This window comes from Numida meleagris, chromosome 1, assembly GCF_002078875.1.
Source record: "Numida meleagris isolate 19003 breed g44 Domestic line chromosome 1, NumMel1.0, whole genome shotgun sequence".
Classification (NCBI taxonomy): Eukaryota; Metazoa; Chordata; class Aves; order Galliformes; family Numididae; genus Numida; species Numida meleagris.
The window spans coordinates 190,822,980-190,836,422 of record NC_034409.1 but is presented as its reverse complement, the minus strand read 5'-3'; the positions used below and the strand labels follow the sequence as shown (position 1 = coordinate 190,836,422).

General features: G+C 45.2%; 1 protein-coding gene across 1 annotated transcript; it reads right to left on the bottom strand.

Moving 5' to 3' along the window:
• Positions 748 to 11,684, bottom strand: ALG8 (ALG8, alpha-1,3-glucosyltransferase). The gene is made up of 13 exons (XM_021383033.1): positions 11,531 to 11,684; positions 10,908 to 10,986; positions 9,215 to 9,408; positions 8,127 to 8,236; positions 7,394 to 7,461; positions 6,743 to 6,869; positions 5,867 to 5,970; positions 5,640 to 5,760; positions 5,187 to 5,326; positions 4,451 to 4,590; positions 3,419 to 3,516; positions 2,346 to 2,418; positions 748 to 1,412 (listed from the first exon to the last, which is right to left on the bottom strand). Exons 1-13 carry the CDS (start codon positions 11,650 to 11,652, stop codon positions 1,181 to 1,183), a joined length of 1,608 nt encoding a protein of 535 aa, XP_021238708.1. The 5' UTR covers positions 11,653 to 11,684; the 3' UTR covers positions 748 to 1,180.

The window sequence follows — 13,443 nt, the reverse complement described above, 5'->3', positions numbered from 1 at the left end:
CCCGCGCTCCGCCGCCCGCCGAGCCCCGAACGCGGGTTCCGCCGCGATCCGACCGCCTAGCGGGGCGGGGCCCGCCTCTGCTCCCGGGGAACCGCGGCAGGACGAGAGGGGATGGCTCCGGGGAGAGGGTCACGCTGGGTGTTCGGAGCCATTTCTGGTCCAAAAGAGCAGGAATGCATTGGAACGGGCTGCTCAGCCGCGGGGATGCGGCACTGAGGGACGTGTGAGTGGGCACGGATTGGTGGTTGGACTTGGGATCTTAGAGGGCTTTGCCAGCCGTGATTCTATGAAAACTGCTTGAAAAATCTCTCCCCTGTGCGGCATCCCTAGGCCCCAAAGCAACCCCATGACATTGCAGTGGCACAGGCTGCCCAGAGGTGGTGGTGCCCCGTCCCCGGGCACAGCCAAGGTCAGGCTGGATGGGCTCTGAGCACCTGAGGGAGCTGCGGGTGCCCCTGTTCACTGCAGGGGAGCTGGACCAGATGGCCACCACGGTCCCTTCCTCCTTAAAGCATTTTATGATTAGATTATCTTGCGCTGTAAATGGTGTTACAACTCCTCAGTGCAATAGCCTTGTCTACAAAAATGATTCAAGGTACGGTAAAACTATTTTGAAATGACTGTGAAAGATAAAAGAGACATAGAAACACTCAGCAACTAATTCAACCAAGTGGATCAGGACAAGTTCTCAGCCCGACATGATGTCCTTTCTGGTGCAGATGTCCCTGAAAAAATGTCAAGAAAGGCTCGGAACAAAAATAGCAAATTATTTTATTTACATATTCCACAACACGCAGTGACAACGCTCTCCTCTACACAGCAATGACCCTTTGTGTTTTTATTAAAATAGAATGGCAAAGTACAAGGAGCAATGGGAAAGCCAGGCAGGTTTTCCTCAGGACAGAAGTCTGGACCTCTTATACAGTCAATACGAATACAAAGTTCTTTCCCTTACAGTGCACAGTTTATTCAGGCAAAGCAGCATCTTGCTGTGCCCCGTCACTGTGATGAGTGTTTCTGATCAGAGGTATTGCAGTTGGACAGTACAGAAACGTTGGAAGAAACATGGAGACAGTACACATTCAGCCATCAGTAAGACAGTGCACTTACTTGTGAGAACCCCTCAGAGAGCTTGATAATCTCAAGGGGATAACCCGGAACGGGTCCCACCACCGTGACATTACTCAGCCTTCTGTCTAACAGAAGTTCGTTCAGACAAGACAGAGACGTAAAGTTTCAGCCACACGTACACGATACCCAGAGCACAGTAAACAGAGGTCAACAACAGAGGGACAAAAGGAAACCGCAGCCTCCAGGGGGTCAGAGGAAACACAATCTCACAGAAGATTTCCAAAGGCACCAGCTGAATGAGGTAGATTGTTTCAAGCCAGTTAAGGAGAGGCCTCTCCCTCCTGTCAAAAAGGATTAAAAGAAGCGTTAGAATACTCACTGCTACTAAAAATAACCATTATAGCCAGTGTAGAGACTGTCACCCACCAGCTCACAGGAAGGCTTTAAGTAACAATTAGATCTTCCGAGCTTTCAGTACGAAAACATGCAGCACAGCTAATTCCCTTATCGTATGATTTTGTACCAACTTCCAAAGGTGCCTTTGTTCAGCAGAAATGAATCTAAGTAAAAAAAACCTCAGCAGCTGCTTTACTTCCCCTCACACCAAAGAACAACCAGGCAGAGACTCCTGTTCCTCCTACACGGTTGTTCCACAGCAGTTCTTCACATGCAAAGACTGGAAGCGTCAGGTTTTGTCATGACCCCTGCCCCCTCCCCACAAGCCTTCTGCAGCGACTGCGAACGCATCTCTTGCAAAGGACGCTGGCAGCGTTTTGACTGCAAGCAGTTTACAAGCTACATTTGTGTTCTGGAAGGAATTTGGGTGTTTTTTTTTTTTGTTGCAAAGTTAGGAACAAGACATTTGCAAAAGCTTAAGCTCCAGCCACACGGAGCTCCTACAGAGGAACTGAAGCACTTGAGAAGGACTTAATGGATTCCACAATAGTGAGGAGGAAAAGCTGTCTGCTGAAAGAGGACAATGTACAAAAAGCAGGTGACCGATGCAGTGAATGCAGGTTTATGGCATTTCCAACTGATCCTTCATTACAGCTCAACCTTGCCACGAGAAGTTTGGGAAATAGGAATGTGATGGCTCCAGGATTCATAATGACGAGCACTGCATTTGGTTGAGTGGGTAGCGAGCAGATCAGTGTCCCGTGGACACACACACATTCTGACAGTCCACAACCAAATGTTTGCCAGAGACTTGCTGGCAAATTACAAGCTGCAGAAGTATGCTATTGGTAGCTTCAGAGTGAAATCTGTTTTATTACCTGTATAGAGATTTCAGCGAAGAGAAGCTATAAACGCTGAACAGCAGCATAAGCAGTATTTTAATTGGAAGCTCTGAAATACAAAGGAACACAATACATTTAAAATAAACTCTACCAAGCTTGTGCCATATACACTGCAGCATCCTGAAGGGCTAGCATTCAAGCTTGTGTTGCTCAAATAAATTATTCTATCCAAGCTGAACAAAATGATTTATAGCTTAGGACACAAAAGGATAGGCATAGATACTTACTAAACAACATGCCAAGCACTACAACACAGTGACTGCATACTGAACACAGTTGTAATTACAACATATGACAGCAGTGCAAACAGATTTTACCAGCAAAACGTACAAAATTACTGGCAAGTTTCAAACATAGGAGTGACTGCTATCCAGGCTGTGCGCTGGACAAGAGTTAGAGAATCCAAAGGAAGTTTCTAATGTCTTGATGCAACAGCTTCTCTACTGCAAATAAACAGCATTATCTGACCAAAAGGAGAAGGTCTGGATTTGAACTCTATCAGACCTACGGCCAATCACTGTATTAGTGGTTACACGCTGTCATAGCTCTGCTCATGTCACCTAAGCCTTAGCACATCTGCTTAATCAAAGGCAGGGCGAAGAAGGAACAGCATTCACTTACAAGAACAAGTCTATCCCCACACATACTCATTTAATTGATGCCACTGCAGGAATTCTAAGTTATTTGATAGCATTAAGCAGTAGTCAGCTGGAAAAGACAGCTGGAAAACAGCTCGCCAGGTTTGTAGCCTCCAATTGTCTTTATCACTTCTGCTTGGCATGGTTATGTGAGGCAAAGGGAAGTTTCTCCAACCGTGAGGGATAACAAATATTGGCTGCAAGGATTTCCCATCTCCATTTCAATCTCAAGTCTAGGGCTCCTCTGCAGCGCTGTTTATCTTTTTAAGACACGCAGTCTCCTGCAATTTTCAGCTTACAACAAAATAACCCAAAGCTATTATCTACGTTTCATTTCTAAGAGAAAAAAAAAATGACAACGCAGCAACAAGCCAGTAACATGGAAGCACAGAAGTAAGGAAGACACTTTACCTGGTGCTGTGAACAGCAGTGGAAAAAGTGAGAAGTGCCCTGTGGTTGTCAGGATCAAGTAGATGCCAGCATCCTTCGCCCTCTGAACAGACAGCAAGCTAAAATTGAAAAGAATTTATGTTACCCAGTCTTTTAGCAAAGAATTTCAGCAAGACGCTACACAAGTCACAAAAGAGACTTAAGAATGGGTCACAAAGAGCCCCATAGCACCCCAGCGCTCCCAGATCCAAACCTGTGCTGGAATCTCCTGCTTCCAAGCCAGCAGGAGAAAAGTCAGCAAGGAAACCCCACCTAGATATCTTCCTTTCCCCAGTGCTAACAGTATTGCAGCACAGTTGTGTCCAATCACAAACAACGCTGCACATGACTAATAGTATTTTCCACTTGTACTGATGTTCACACATCAAAATGGGTGCTGGGTTAGGATTTCTAGTCACTGAATTCAGACCTGATTTGCTGGACTTGAATATGACACTGAAGTCAAACTCTTCAAGCCAGGCAAGCCAATTTTTCCTCTTGCAAAGAGAAAGCCACGAGGCATGCAAGGAATGGGTTACAGAGCTTTCTGCTGCTGTGTGTGTGCTGTGCAGCCTGCCTCTGTCCGCTGTGTGATGCAAGTGAAACATTTCATCAGAATTGGTGATTCTTTTCATCAAGTCTGATGAAAAGAAGGCTTTACAGGGAAGCTAAATTAATTATTTGAAGAGCTGTGGGGTACATACAGCCTGAACCTTTTCCTTCTGTGAGCTTTTTTTTTTTTAAACTTCATCTTAACAGAAATCAAAGGGTTTGAATCCGTGCACAGCAATTTCCTGCAACACTATGCATCATAATAGCACTCAGCATTGAAAGACACATTTTATTGGGTCTGAAATTAACATTCTTGAAGCACATTAAAACTTTCCAGCTTAAGGCATTCTAAACACGCATTTATTTTATGAAATATACTGACAAGTAAGCGATCCTCTTCTGAGGATTACTCAACAAGTGGCAGCAGGTTCAATTTGGCCAACTACCACACAGGGAACTCACCTTAAAGGCAGAATAGCAAGGAGTATTGCTTTCTCATGCACGTGCCAGCCAAACATGAAGGAGCTCAACGCACAAAGAACAAGGCACTGAAGAAAGCCTCTGGGCCCTTGAGGTTTAAACCAAAGACAGAAAACAGAGGGCTAGAAACAACAGGCAGAAACAGGACTTCAGTGAAGTTTTGCAATCCTGAATGCAAGCCGTTGACCAAAAGCTTTTCTACATTATACAACTGTGATTACATGGCACAAGAATCATATAGGACCGGAGGAACAGAATGTATTTTGATGCAGATTCCGGATGTAAAACCTGAACGCCTTCAGTCTGCTTTTTCCCTCATGCCAGATATTGATTAAAAACTTCAATCACACAGGCACCTACGCCACTACACTCTTTTTATAGAATTTACTGCCTGCAGGTGTTGAAACAAAGAATTCCAGTTAAAGGCTCCCACAGCTTTCCATCAGAGTTGAAGGCTCTGTAGTCAGGTAATTACTTATTGAACCTTCAATTCTTTCCTTTGTGAGCATGATGTTCTTCACACGACATGGGTTCAGAACACAGCGAGCTGCCCACACTGTTCCAGCAGTATCCCTGCTCAAACCCTCCTTCAGCTGCCTTCTATCACACAACATGCACGCAGGGTGGGTTTCATGCAAGACTGCTTTTGATCTCTTAGCATCAAACAAGAGCCACTGTGGACAAAACACAGATTTCCAAAGCCGTTATTTCTTCTTACCAATATCGATATGGAAGTACAGATTAATGTTGCCAGTGGAGTCACAGAAGGAAGGACAGTATGCTGAAATTCTTGAACTAGCCCTCCTGTCATTGAGGCTTTAGGAATTTTTGTGGGATCAAGAAAATTATACTTCAAGCCTGAAAACAAACAAGGTACAAACTGATATTAATAAAGAAAACAAAGCAGCTGCAGAACTGAACTAAAACTGAACCGTTCTGTAGAACAGGACTGAAGTATGTGGCTAAGATTGTTTTCTTTTTTAAAAGATAAGAGAAGGAAGACTGATTTCTGATCTCTCATTGAACACGTCATGGACAGAGCTATGTGGATCATCAGATGATTTCAGGCAACCTGGAAATGTGATTTGCTACCTGCATGGGGAAGGAGGACTGAAATTCAGTGAGCTCTATCTTCAAAGAAGCACCAAATAGCAAGATCTGCATACTGTACCAACAACTGTGAGAGCTTTATCCACGGCACTGTACAAAGCCCAGAAGTTAGGGGCCCAGTAAGCATGGCAGAGGCCTCGCTTGAACGGAAAGAGGCGTGAAATCACTTGAGGCAGCTGGCCCTACAGGAGAGAAAAAGGACGGAAGAAAATAGATGAGACATCTTTTATGTTTTTAAACATTTTTCTAACAGTACAGGTTAATAGCAAGTGGCTAAGGGGATATTACCAATACAATGAAGGGGCCCAATGAAAGGGCAGAAACAAGACAGACAATCAATCCCAGAAGGGTTATACGAAGAAAGCTGAAACTCCTCCACTTCACAGATCCATCTACAAGAAGCAAACAGATTATGAATGCAGTTACTGTAGCAGGTGGAGGGGTAGACAAAATATCCCACGCTGTCAGTGACCTGCTAACACTTACTACAAGTACACAGCCCTGGATATCAATATATTCAATTGTTTCCTTGAGTCTTCAGTTGATTCGAGGTATGCAAAGCAATTTGGATGGCATTTTCATACAAGTGAGAAAAGAAGCGGCCAGAAGTGCTTTTATTTTGTTCTACATTTAAGCACAGAGACAGCAATCATGTATTTTCTGCCTCTTTGGGTTACAAGGAGGCTTGTGTTCTTTATTAACCTATGCTCATTTACTTTTACCACATGGCACCTCCTACACGATACAGCCTTTTGTTTTTCCCCTTTAAAGAAAGGTGCTTTCTTTGTTTCATGAGAGGAATGTCAAACTCTTCTTACTTCTAAAATAAACGGGAAGGAACCCCAAAGATGATCTTTGAAATAGACATATAATTATTTCATAGAATAATTCTCATGGCTTCAAACTGCCACCTGCAGCGAGATCATTTTTATGGTTTCTTTTTGTTTGTTTTTCCTTAATGGATAACTACCTACAAACAGGAACTCGAGATAAAGAAATACATTTCTAACATTGTTTGAGAAATCGTCCCAACTCTGCTCCCCGGGAAGAATCTTCACCTGACCCACAGCCATCCTGTTCCAATGGCACCTGCACATCTTCCACCTTCCTCATATCCCACTAAACGCAGCCCCCCAAAAAGTGAGGGCAGAAACCCCACCGTACCTGCGTTACTTGCAGTAAAACAATAGGATCGCAGCAAATAAATGCCATATGCCGGGGCCACATACACGTAGATGTGTTTGAAATGCAGAAGAACAGCAAAAAGAAGAGCACCTTCCAGGTGTCTTTTCTAAAGGAAAAAGAACAACAACAAAAAAACCCCAAGTCCATGCTTTTCTACTTGTTCTGCCTGTATACTAACCTTAAGTGGTTCTCTAGCATAATCCTGACATTTATCAAAAGCATAACAAATGAATTTCTACTACAAATTACAAACAATGTTGTTATGCATAACCACTGCAGAGAAGGAAACTATACTGTCAGATAATACTGAGATAGGCCTCACCTCCCTGCAGCTTCAGAGGTACGACTACTAAGCACTGGTGATAAGATGGCAGAAAACCACGTCACGTTGCTCAGGTGTAACAGAAATTGGCTTTCTCACAGCAAACTGAAACGCCGCAGCATCAGTAAGCAGCTGCAGGGACATTCAGGTTCTCCTCTTACCCTCAGACTCAAGAAATAATCAGATGCCCAACTCTGAGCCACTCCCATGGGCTACTCCTGTTGAACCTCAAAAAGGCAAACCGATGTACCTAAAATAAATATGCAATAATAATAATAAAAACAAAGCAAAGAGCAACTTAAGTTTACCTGACACAGTCGGGCAACAGAGAGAAGCATCAGGCCAAAAAGAAAGCCATTGTACTGAAAGTGAATATCTGAATTTGAGTCAGGAAAGGAACCAAGGAAGCTTTCTCCACAACTATTAGTCTTCTGGACAGGCTCAAACGTATGATCAAAAACTCAAACTAAAATGGAACTTAAATCAAGAGAGTAGCCTTAAATTCACTCCATGCAGACACAAAGCCATTACTAAATCTTAACTAAGTACACAAAGTCTATTAAACCTAGAGTGTTACTGGGGTGCAATGAAACACAGTCATTTGACTGCATATGTAACATGAAATGCACATCACAAAAGAAAACAAAAAAAAAAGTCAATTTCCACTTTCTGTATCTTTAAAAATTAGTTTCTGCCCCACACTGATGAATGGATGGTGATGGTAGTCCTCACTTCTCACCTACCACCTGTAAGCATGCGACTAAGACAAGGACAGGGAAGGACAGAACTCACCCTTTCTACAATAAGGAATGACTGTTGCTTTCTCCTGTTCTCTCTTTAGCCAGATCAATGAACATTATGGCCAAATCGACTGACATCAGTTGGACTTTCTGGAGTTATTTTTACATCCAAGGTTGAAAACACCTTGGTATCTCCCACCCAACATTAACCGGCCCCATACTAGTCACACTCGTGGCCTTTTTAGTAAGTTAAAATGACAAGAACACCAACACAAATAACTCGTGTGGTTTGGAAGGATACGATCCACAATTAACAGCCCAAAGTTCCACAGGAGCAGGACAGCAAGAATAAAAGTTGGTTTCTCCAGAATATCCTTTGCAGCTCGCTTCCCATTCACACATCGGCAGCATCTGAACAGTAACAAAAGAAACAGAAGTCTTAATTGAAACAACTAATGAAAAACTTGTTGCTTTTTGAAGCCGAAAAGCGCGCTTAAAGATATCTTATTTGGATGGAAGGCAACGATATAGAATTCTTGCTAAACTCATCAAGAGAAGAGAGTGCCACGAATATAGTTTAGTAGGAAAACAAATTAATTAATATTCAGTAGCTGCTGTAGCAATTTCCACAGTTATCACTGTTTGCTGTCAACTTTTGAACTAGAAGTACTGCATTTCAAGCCATCACAATCAATCTTTAGCTCTCCCTTTCTCACCAGCACTAGGAGCCTGGTGGTCAAAAACATCTTCCAATTTCTCATACAAAGATGTCATAGGGTTGACACGTGTGTTGAAGCTAAGGTTAGATCAGATTAAAAACAACTGTGATTGATTTATGCTGTATTGCTTCTGGTGGCACCATTCTTCTCCCTTGCAAAGCCAAGGCACGCTACAAATACAATCTTAATTTTGTTAAGTTAGACTTGGACTAGTTGGTTTATCATCTGGATACCAAAACCACAGGAGTGACTTAGAACACTGGATCATACTGGCACTTCATCCCAAGTTTCTTTCATGCTTCTACTCTAGAGGAGCAGAGCAATGAAAGGAAAATCCAGTCGAGTTTACCCAAGCGGATCTACAACCCCTGCAAAGAGACCCCAACGACAGAAACAAGACATCATGAGCACGTGAAAAGGCTGCTGATACCTTAATATGTAAAAAACAAACAAACAAAAAAAACCACAATAGCATTGCCAAGAAGAACAAAAAGAACGAAAGCTATCCTGCATTCAGCGTGCTCCATATTTCTCCTTCAAAGCTAAAGCAGCTTTACTGTTTTTTTTCTTCTATTTCATTTTACAAGTTTGTACGTACAAATAACATAGTTGTTACTCGAAGATATAAGAGACTACCCACTGTCCCTAAAATGAGAACATTAAGACTTACTCACGAACTGCGTATATGAAGAGAACATCTGTAAAGATGACAGAAAATCTTTGGAAGAAGATGGTTGCAGGACTGGTGTAATTTAGATTTTCAATAACCAACATCTTGGGGTCAAAGTACTTGGCAATATGTGATAATGCATATTCAAACCAAGCAAAAAAAGGTGGATAATCCAGGGTCCATTCTGAAGTTGCCTAAGGACAAAATGAAATAAACCAATTCAACACAATTTGGGCTGTTTACAGTGAGTATGTCCTACATACAATGAGCACCATCCTGACCAATGATCATCTCTGCCCATGGAACCAGAGAATGAAGGGCAGAGAGGGCAAGAGAGCAGGTAGGAACAGGGTACATTTGTCAGCGTGCAGACTGAAGGGTATCCTATGCTCTGGCAGCAAGCAGATGTTACTGGGATCAAACTGGCACCTGTAAAAGTTCTTTTTTACAGTACTGAAACAGCTTCCAGAAAGTTCTGACCCACACAGGTCACTTACCCCTACACGTTCAGTTCCCAGCTGTTTATTTGGAGGAGTACTAGAGACTGTGATCTTTATCCCAGAACTCTGAGACTTTGAAGTAGTCAGCCTCTATAACTGGGTTTTAAGCTATCATCAACTTAAAGGTGATCCACGGAGCGGAAACCGTTTCAAACTGGAACAGAAGAGATTTAGACTGGATATAAGATACCCTTTTTTAAAACAAGGGTAGCAAAGCACTGGCACAGGCTGCCCAGAAAGGTGGTGGGTGCCCCATCCCTGGAGACACCCAAGGTCAGGCTGGATGGGGCTCCGAGCACCTGATGGAGCTGTAGGTGTCCCTGTTCACTGCAAGGGAGTTGGACCAGATGGCCCTTTAGGGCCCCTTCCAATCCAAACGATTCTGTGATCTACATTAAAAACAATGCATGCTCACAGCACATCAAGAAAAGCTCAAAATTTGAATGTAGAATTCATTTCACAATACAGCTGTCAGCCATCCTGACAGGTATGAGGGTCACTCTCAATCTAAAGCTTCTACTCTATGCTGCTGGCCAGTGACATTAGAGGCAGATGTTGATGGTACGGCAGTAGAGGAGCAGCCTGACAAAATGGCACCTGCAGCAAAGGAGTGTCACTGCATTTCTCCACGCGGAAAAAATTGCACCCACTGCCATTCATCAATGCTTGCTGAACGTTTATGGAGACAAACAGTGCAAGCTGGACTGCATGTGCAATCTTTTCCTAGCAATGATGCAGGCGTGAAACAGCACGTCACCTCCACAGACGCAGATTTCTTATAAGCACGGCACGAAGGCTCTTGTTCATCACTGGCAAAAATTCCTAGCTAATGGTGGTGACTGTGTTTCAAAATAGTGATTTGCAGCTGAGAATTTGTTCTATCAGATAGTGGCATTGTGATTTTATATCTGTTGTAGTTTTTCCGCAGGCTGGACGGTGTTGCGGGCAGCCTGAGCTGGTGGGTGGCAACCAGTCCACAGCTGAGAGATGGAGCTTGATGACATTTAGGGTCCCTTCCAACCTACCCCATTCTATGATTCAGATAAGTGGCATTACTTCTGAAGTGACCTTCATACTTTCTGAGAAGAAAGGCTTTTCTCCTCTGCCATCAGACTGACATAGCCAACACGTCTACATCTTAGACACAGCGAAGAACACCAAACCAGAGAACCAAACTTAACCCCCAAACTTACTTCATAGTACCACTGAGACAGAGGTAAGTTGTGCGTGATGGCCAGCCAGTTCCTGTGCACTTCAAAATCTGTGGAATGACTGCAGAAGATTTGTATTAAGAGACACATTTGCACTTAGAGAAGAAACACCTCAGAGTACAACAGTAAAACAAAGCCCAGGCAGGCACACAGCACCTGCACCAAGGATGCACGCAGGTAACTTCAGGGCAAGACGACCCATAGCTCAGGGTTTTCTTACAATTAATGCTGAAGTTCCTGGGTGTTAGTGGCATTTTAAAAGCAAATGTAATATTTTTAAGGAAAACAGCTGTTTTTTTTTTTTTAAACTGAAAAGCATAACTGCATCAGCATATTTAAAGACCGTGAAAAACAGTCCGAAGGAACGGGCTGCAGGCATCCTCAGACACAAAAGCCAAAGCCCTTTTATATCTGCAAGAGGACGAGGAGACAGCACCACAAACACCTCAGGCACCAAAGCCCCGAGAGAAAAAAGGACAGCCCGCCCAGACCGTGCCCACACCGCCCCGTCCCCCACACCCCCAGGGGAAAAGCCCACAGACACTCCGCCCCCATGGGAACTGACAGGCCGAGCCGCTGGTCCCCAGCCCCGGGCAGATCCTTACTACGTGGGGATGAGGAGGCACTTGAGGAAGGAGACACTGAGCGCCAGGGCGCGGAACCAGCTCCACCCGCCTGCACCAGCCGCCGCCATTACGTGCCCACGCTGACTTGCACCCCCACGCATGCGCGGTACCGGCGGCGTAGCCCGCCCGCACAGTTTGAAGCGCGCAGCCCCGCCTCGGTGCCGAGTGCGCATGCACAGTAGAGACGTCCCGGCGGCTGCTACCTCTGACTGAGCGATGCGCGTGCGCAAGAGCTGTCTGGGAGAGAGGGGAGAGGGTTGTGAGGTGTGGGAGATTCGGCGGGGTTTGCCGTGCGTGCTTTTTGAGAGTCCCAGGTTGGAAGAGGCACATGCGGGTCATCGCCTAGAAGTTCTGGTTCTACGCAGCACCACTCAAACCCGAGCCCGATGTCTGAGAACAGTGTCCAAACACTGCCCTGAGTGCCCACTGCCCTGGGCAGCCTGTTCCATGCTCACTGCCCTGTGGGGCAGAACTATTTCCTCACACCCTGACCCTCCCCTCACACAGCTCCATGCCATTCCCTTGAGTCCTGCCTGTCACCAGAGAGCAGAGCTCAGTGCTGCCCCTCTGCTCCCTGTGAGGAGCTGCAGGCCGCCATGAGGCCTTGCCTCAGTCTTAAGAAGGAAGGGATGCTATCCAGAGGGATGTGGGCAAGGCTAATGATGTGGGCCCACGTGAACCGAATGAAGTTCAACAAGGCCAAGTGCAAGGTATTGCATTTGGATCCGGGTAAATCCCAGATATGTGTACAGACTGGGAGGAGAACTCACTGAGAGAGCCCTGTGGAGAAGGACTTGAGGGTTCTGGTGGAGGAAAAAGCTGGACATGAGCCAGCAGTGTGTGCTTGCAGCCTGGAAGGCCATCGGTATCCTGGTCTGCATCAACAGAAGGGAGGGAATCATCTCCCTCTTCTCTGCCCTCATGAGGCCCCATCTGGAGTACTGTGTCCCAGTCTGGGGCCCCTGGTACAAGAAGGATGTGGAGCTGTTGGAGTGGGTCCAGAGAAGGGCCATGAAGATGCACAGAGATCTGAAGTACCTCTCCTATGAAGAAAGGCTGAGTGAGCTGGGCTTGGTCAGCCTGGAGAAGAGAAGGCTCCGGGGAGACCTCAGTATGTCCTTCCATTACGTGAAGGGAGGGGCCCGACGTTTTACGTGGTCTGATAGTGACAGGACAAGGGGGAATGGCTTTAAACTAAAAGAAAGGAAATATAGGCTAGAAGGAAATTCTTTACTCAGAGATGGTTGAGGCCCTGGCACTGCTGCCCAGAGAGCTGTGTGTGCCCTGTTCCTGGAGGTACTCAAGGCCAGGTTGGATGGGGCCCTGAGCAGCCTGATCTGGTGGGTGGCAGCCAGCCCACAATGGGTTGGAACTGGATGATCTTCGAGGTCCCTTCCAACCTAAGCCATTCTGTGATTGTATGATTCCCTGGGCTGAGGAAACCAAAGGAACTCAGCAGCTCCTCATGCATCTTGTCTTGTTGAATTTGAGAGGGACATTGAATGTTGCGGGGTCAGGGTTTGTGCTGGGTGTTACGAGATCATGTATGGCTTTGGATGGTGTGGGGCTGGGTATGGGGTTGACTCTTGTGGCTCCGGCAATGGGGTTGGGTTGTGGTAGACCTGACTGATGTGAGGTTGGGTTGTGTGGGACCAGCAGTGGGTTTGGGTGGTGTTGGGCCTGGGGGATGTAATGCTGGGTGATGAGGCCACAGTGGGGCTCTATGAATGTATTAGGATTTGTTCAAAAATGTATTTTTTGAATCTCTGCATTAAAGACGTTTGAAGACATGAATGGCATTGAAAATGGCTTGGATTGTTGAAGAAGTATGTTGATCTGGTCTTTTCTGCTAATATTTTTTGTGAGCTTCCTATGATTCTTAGTCATAGAGA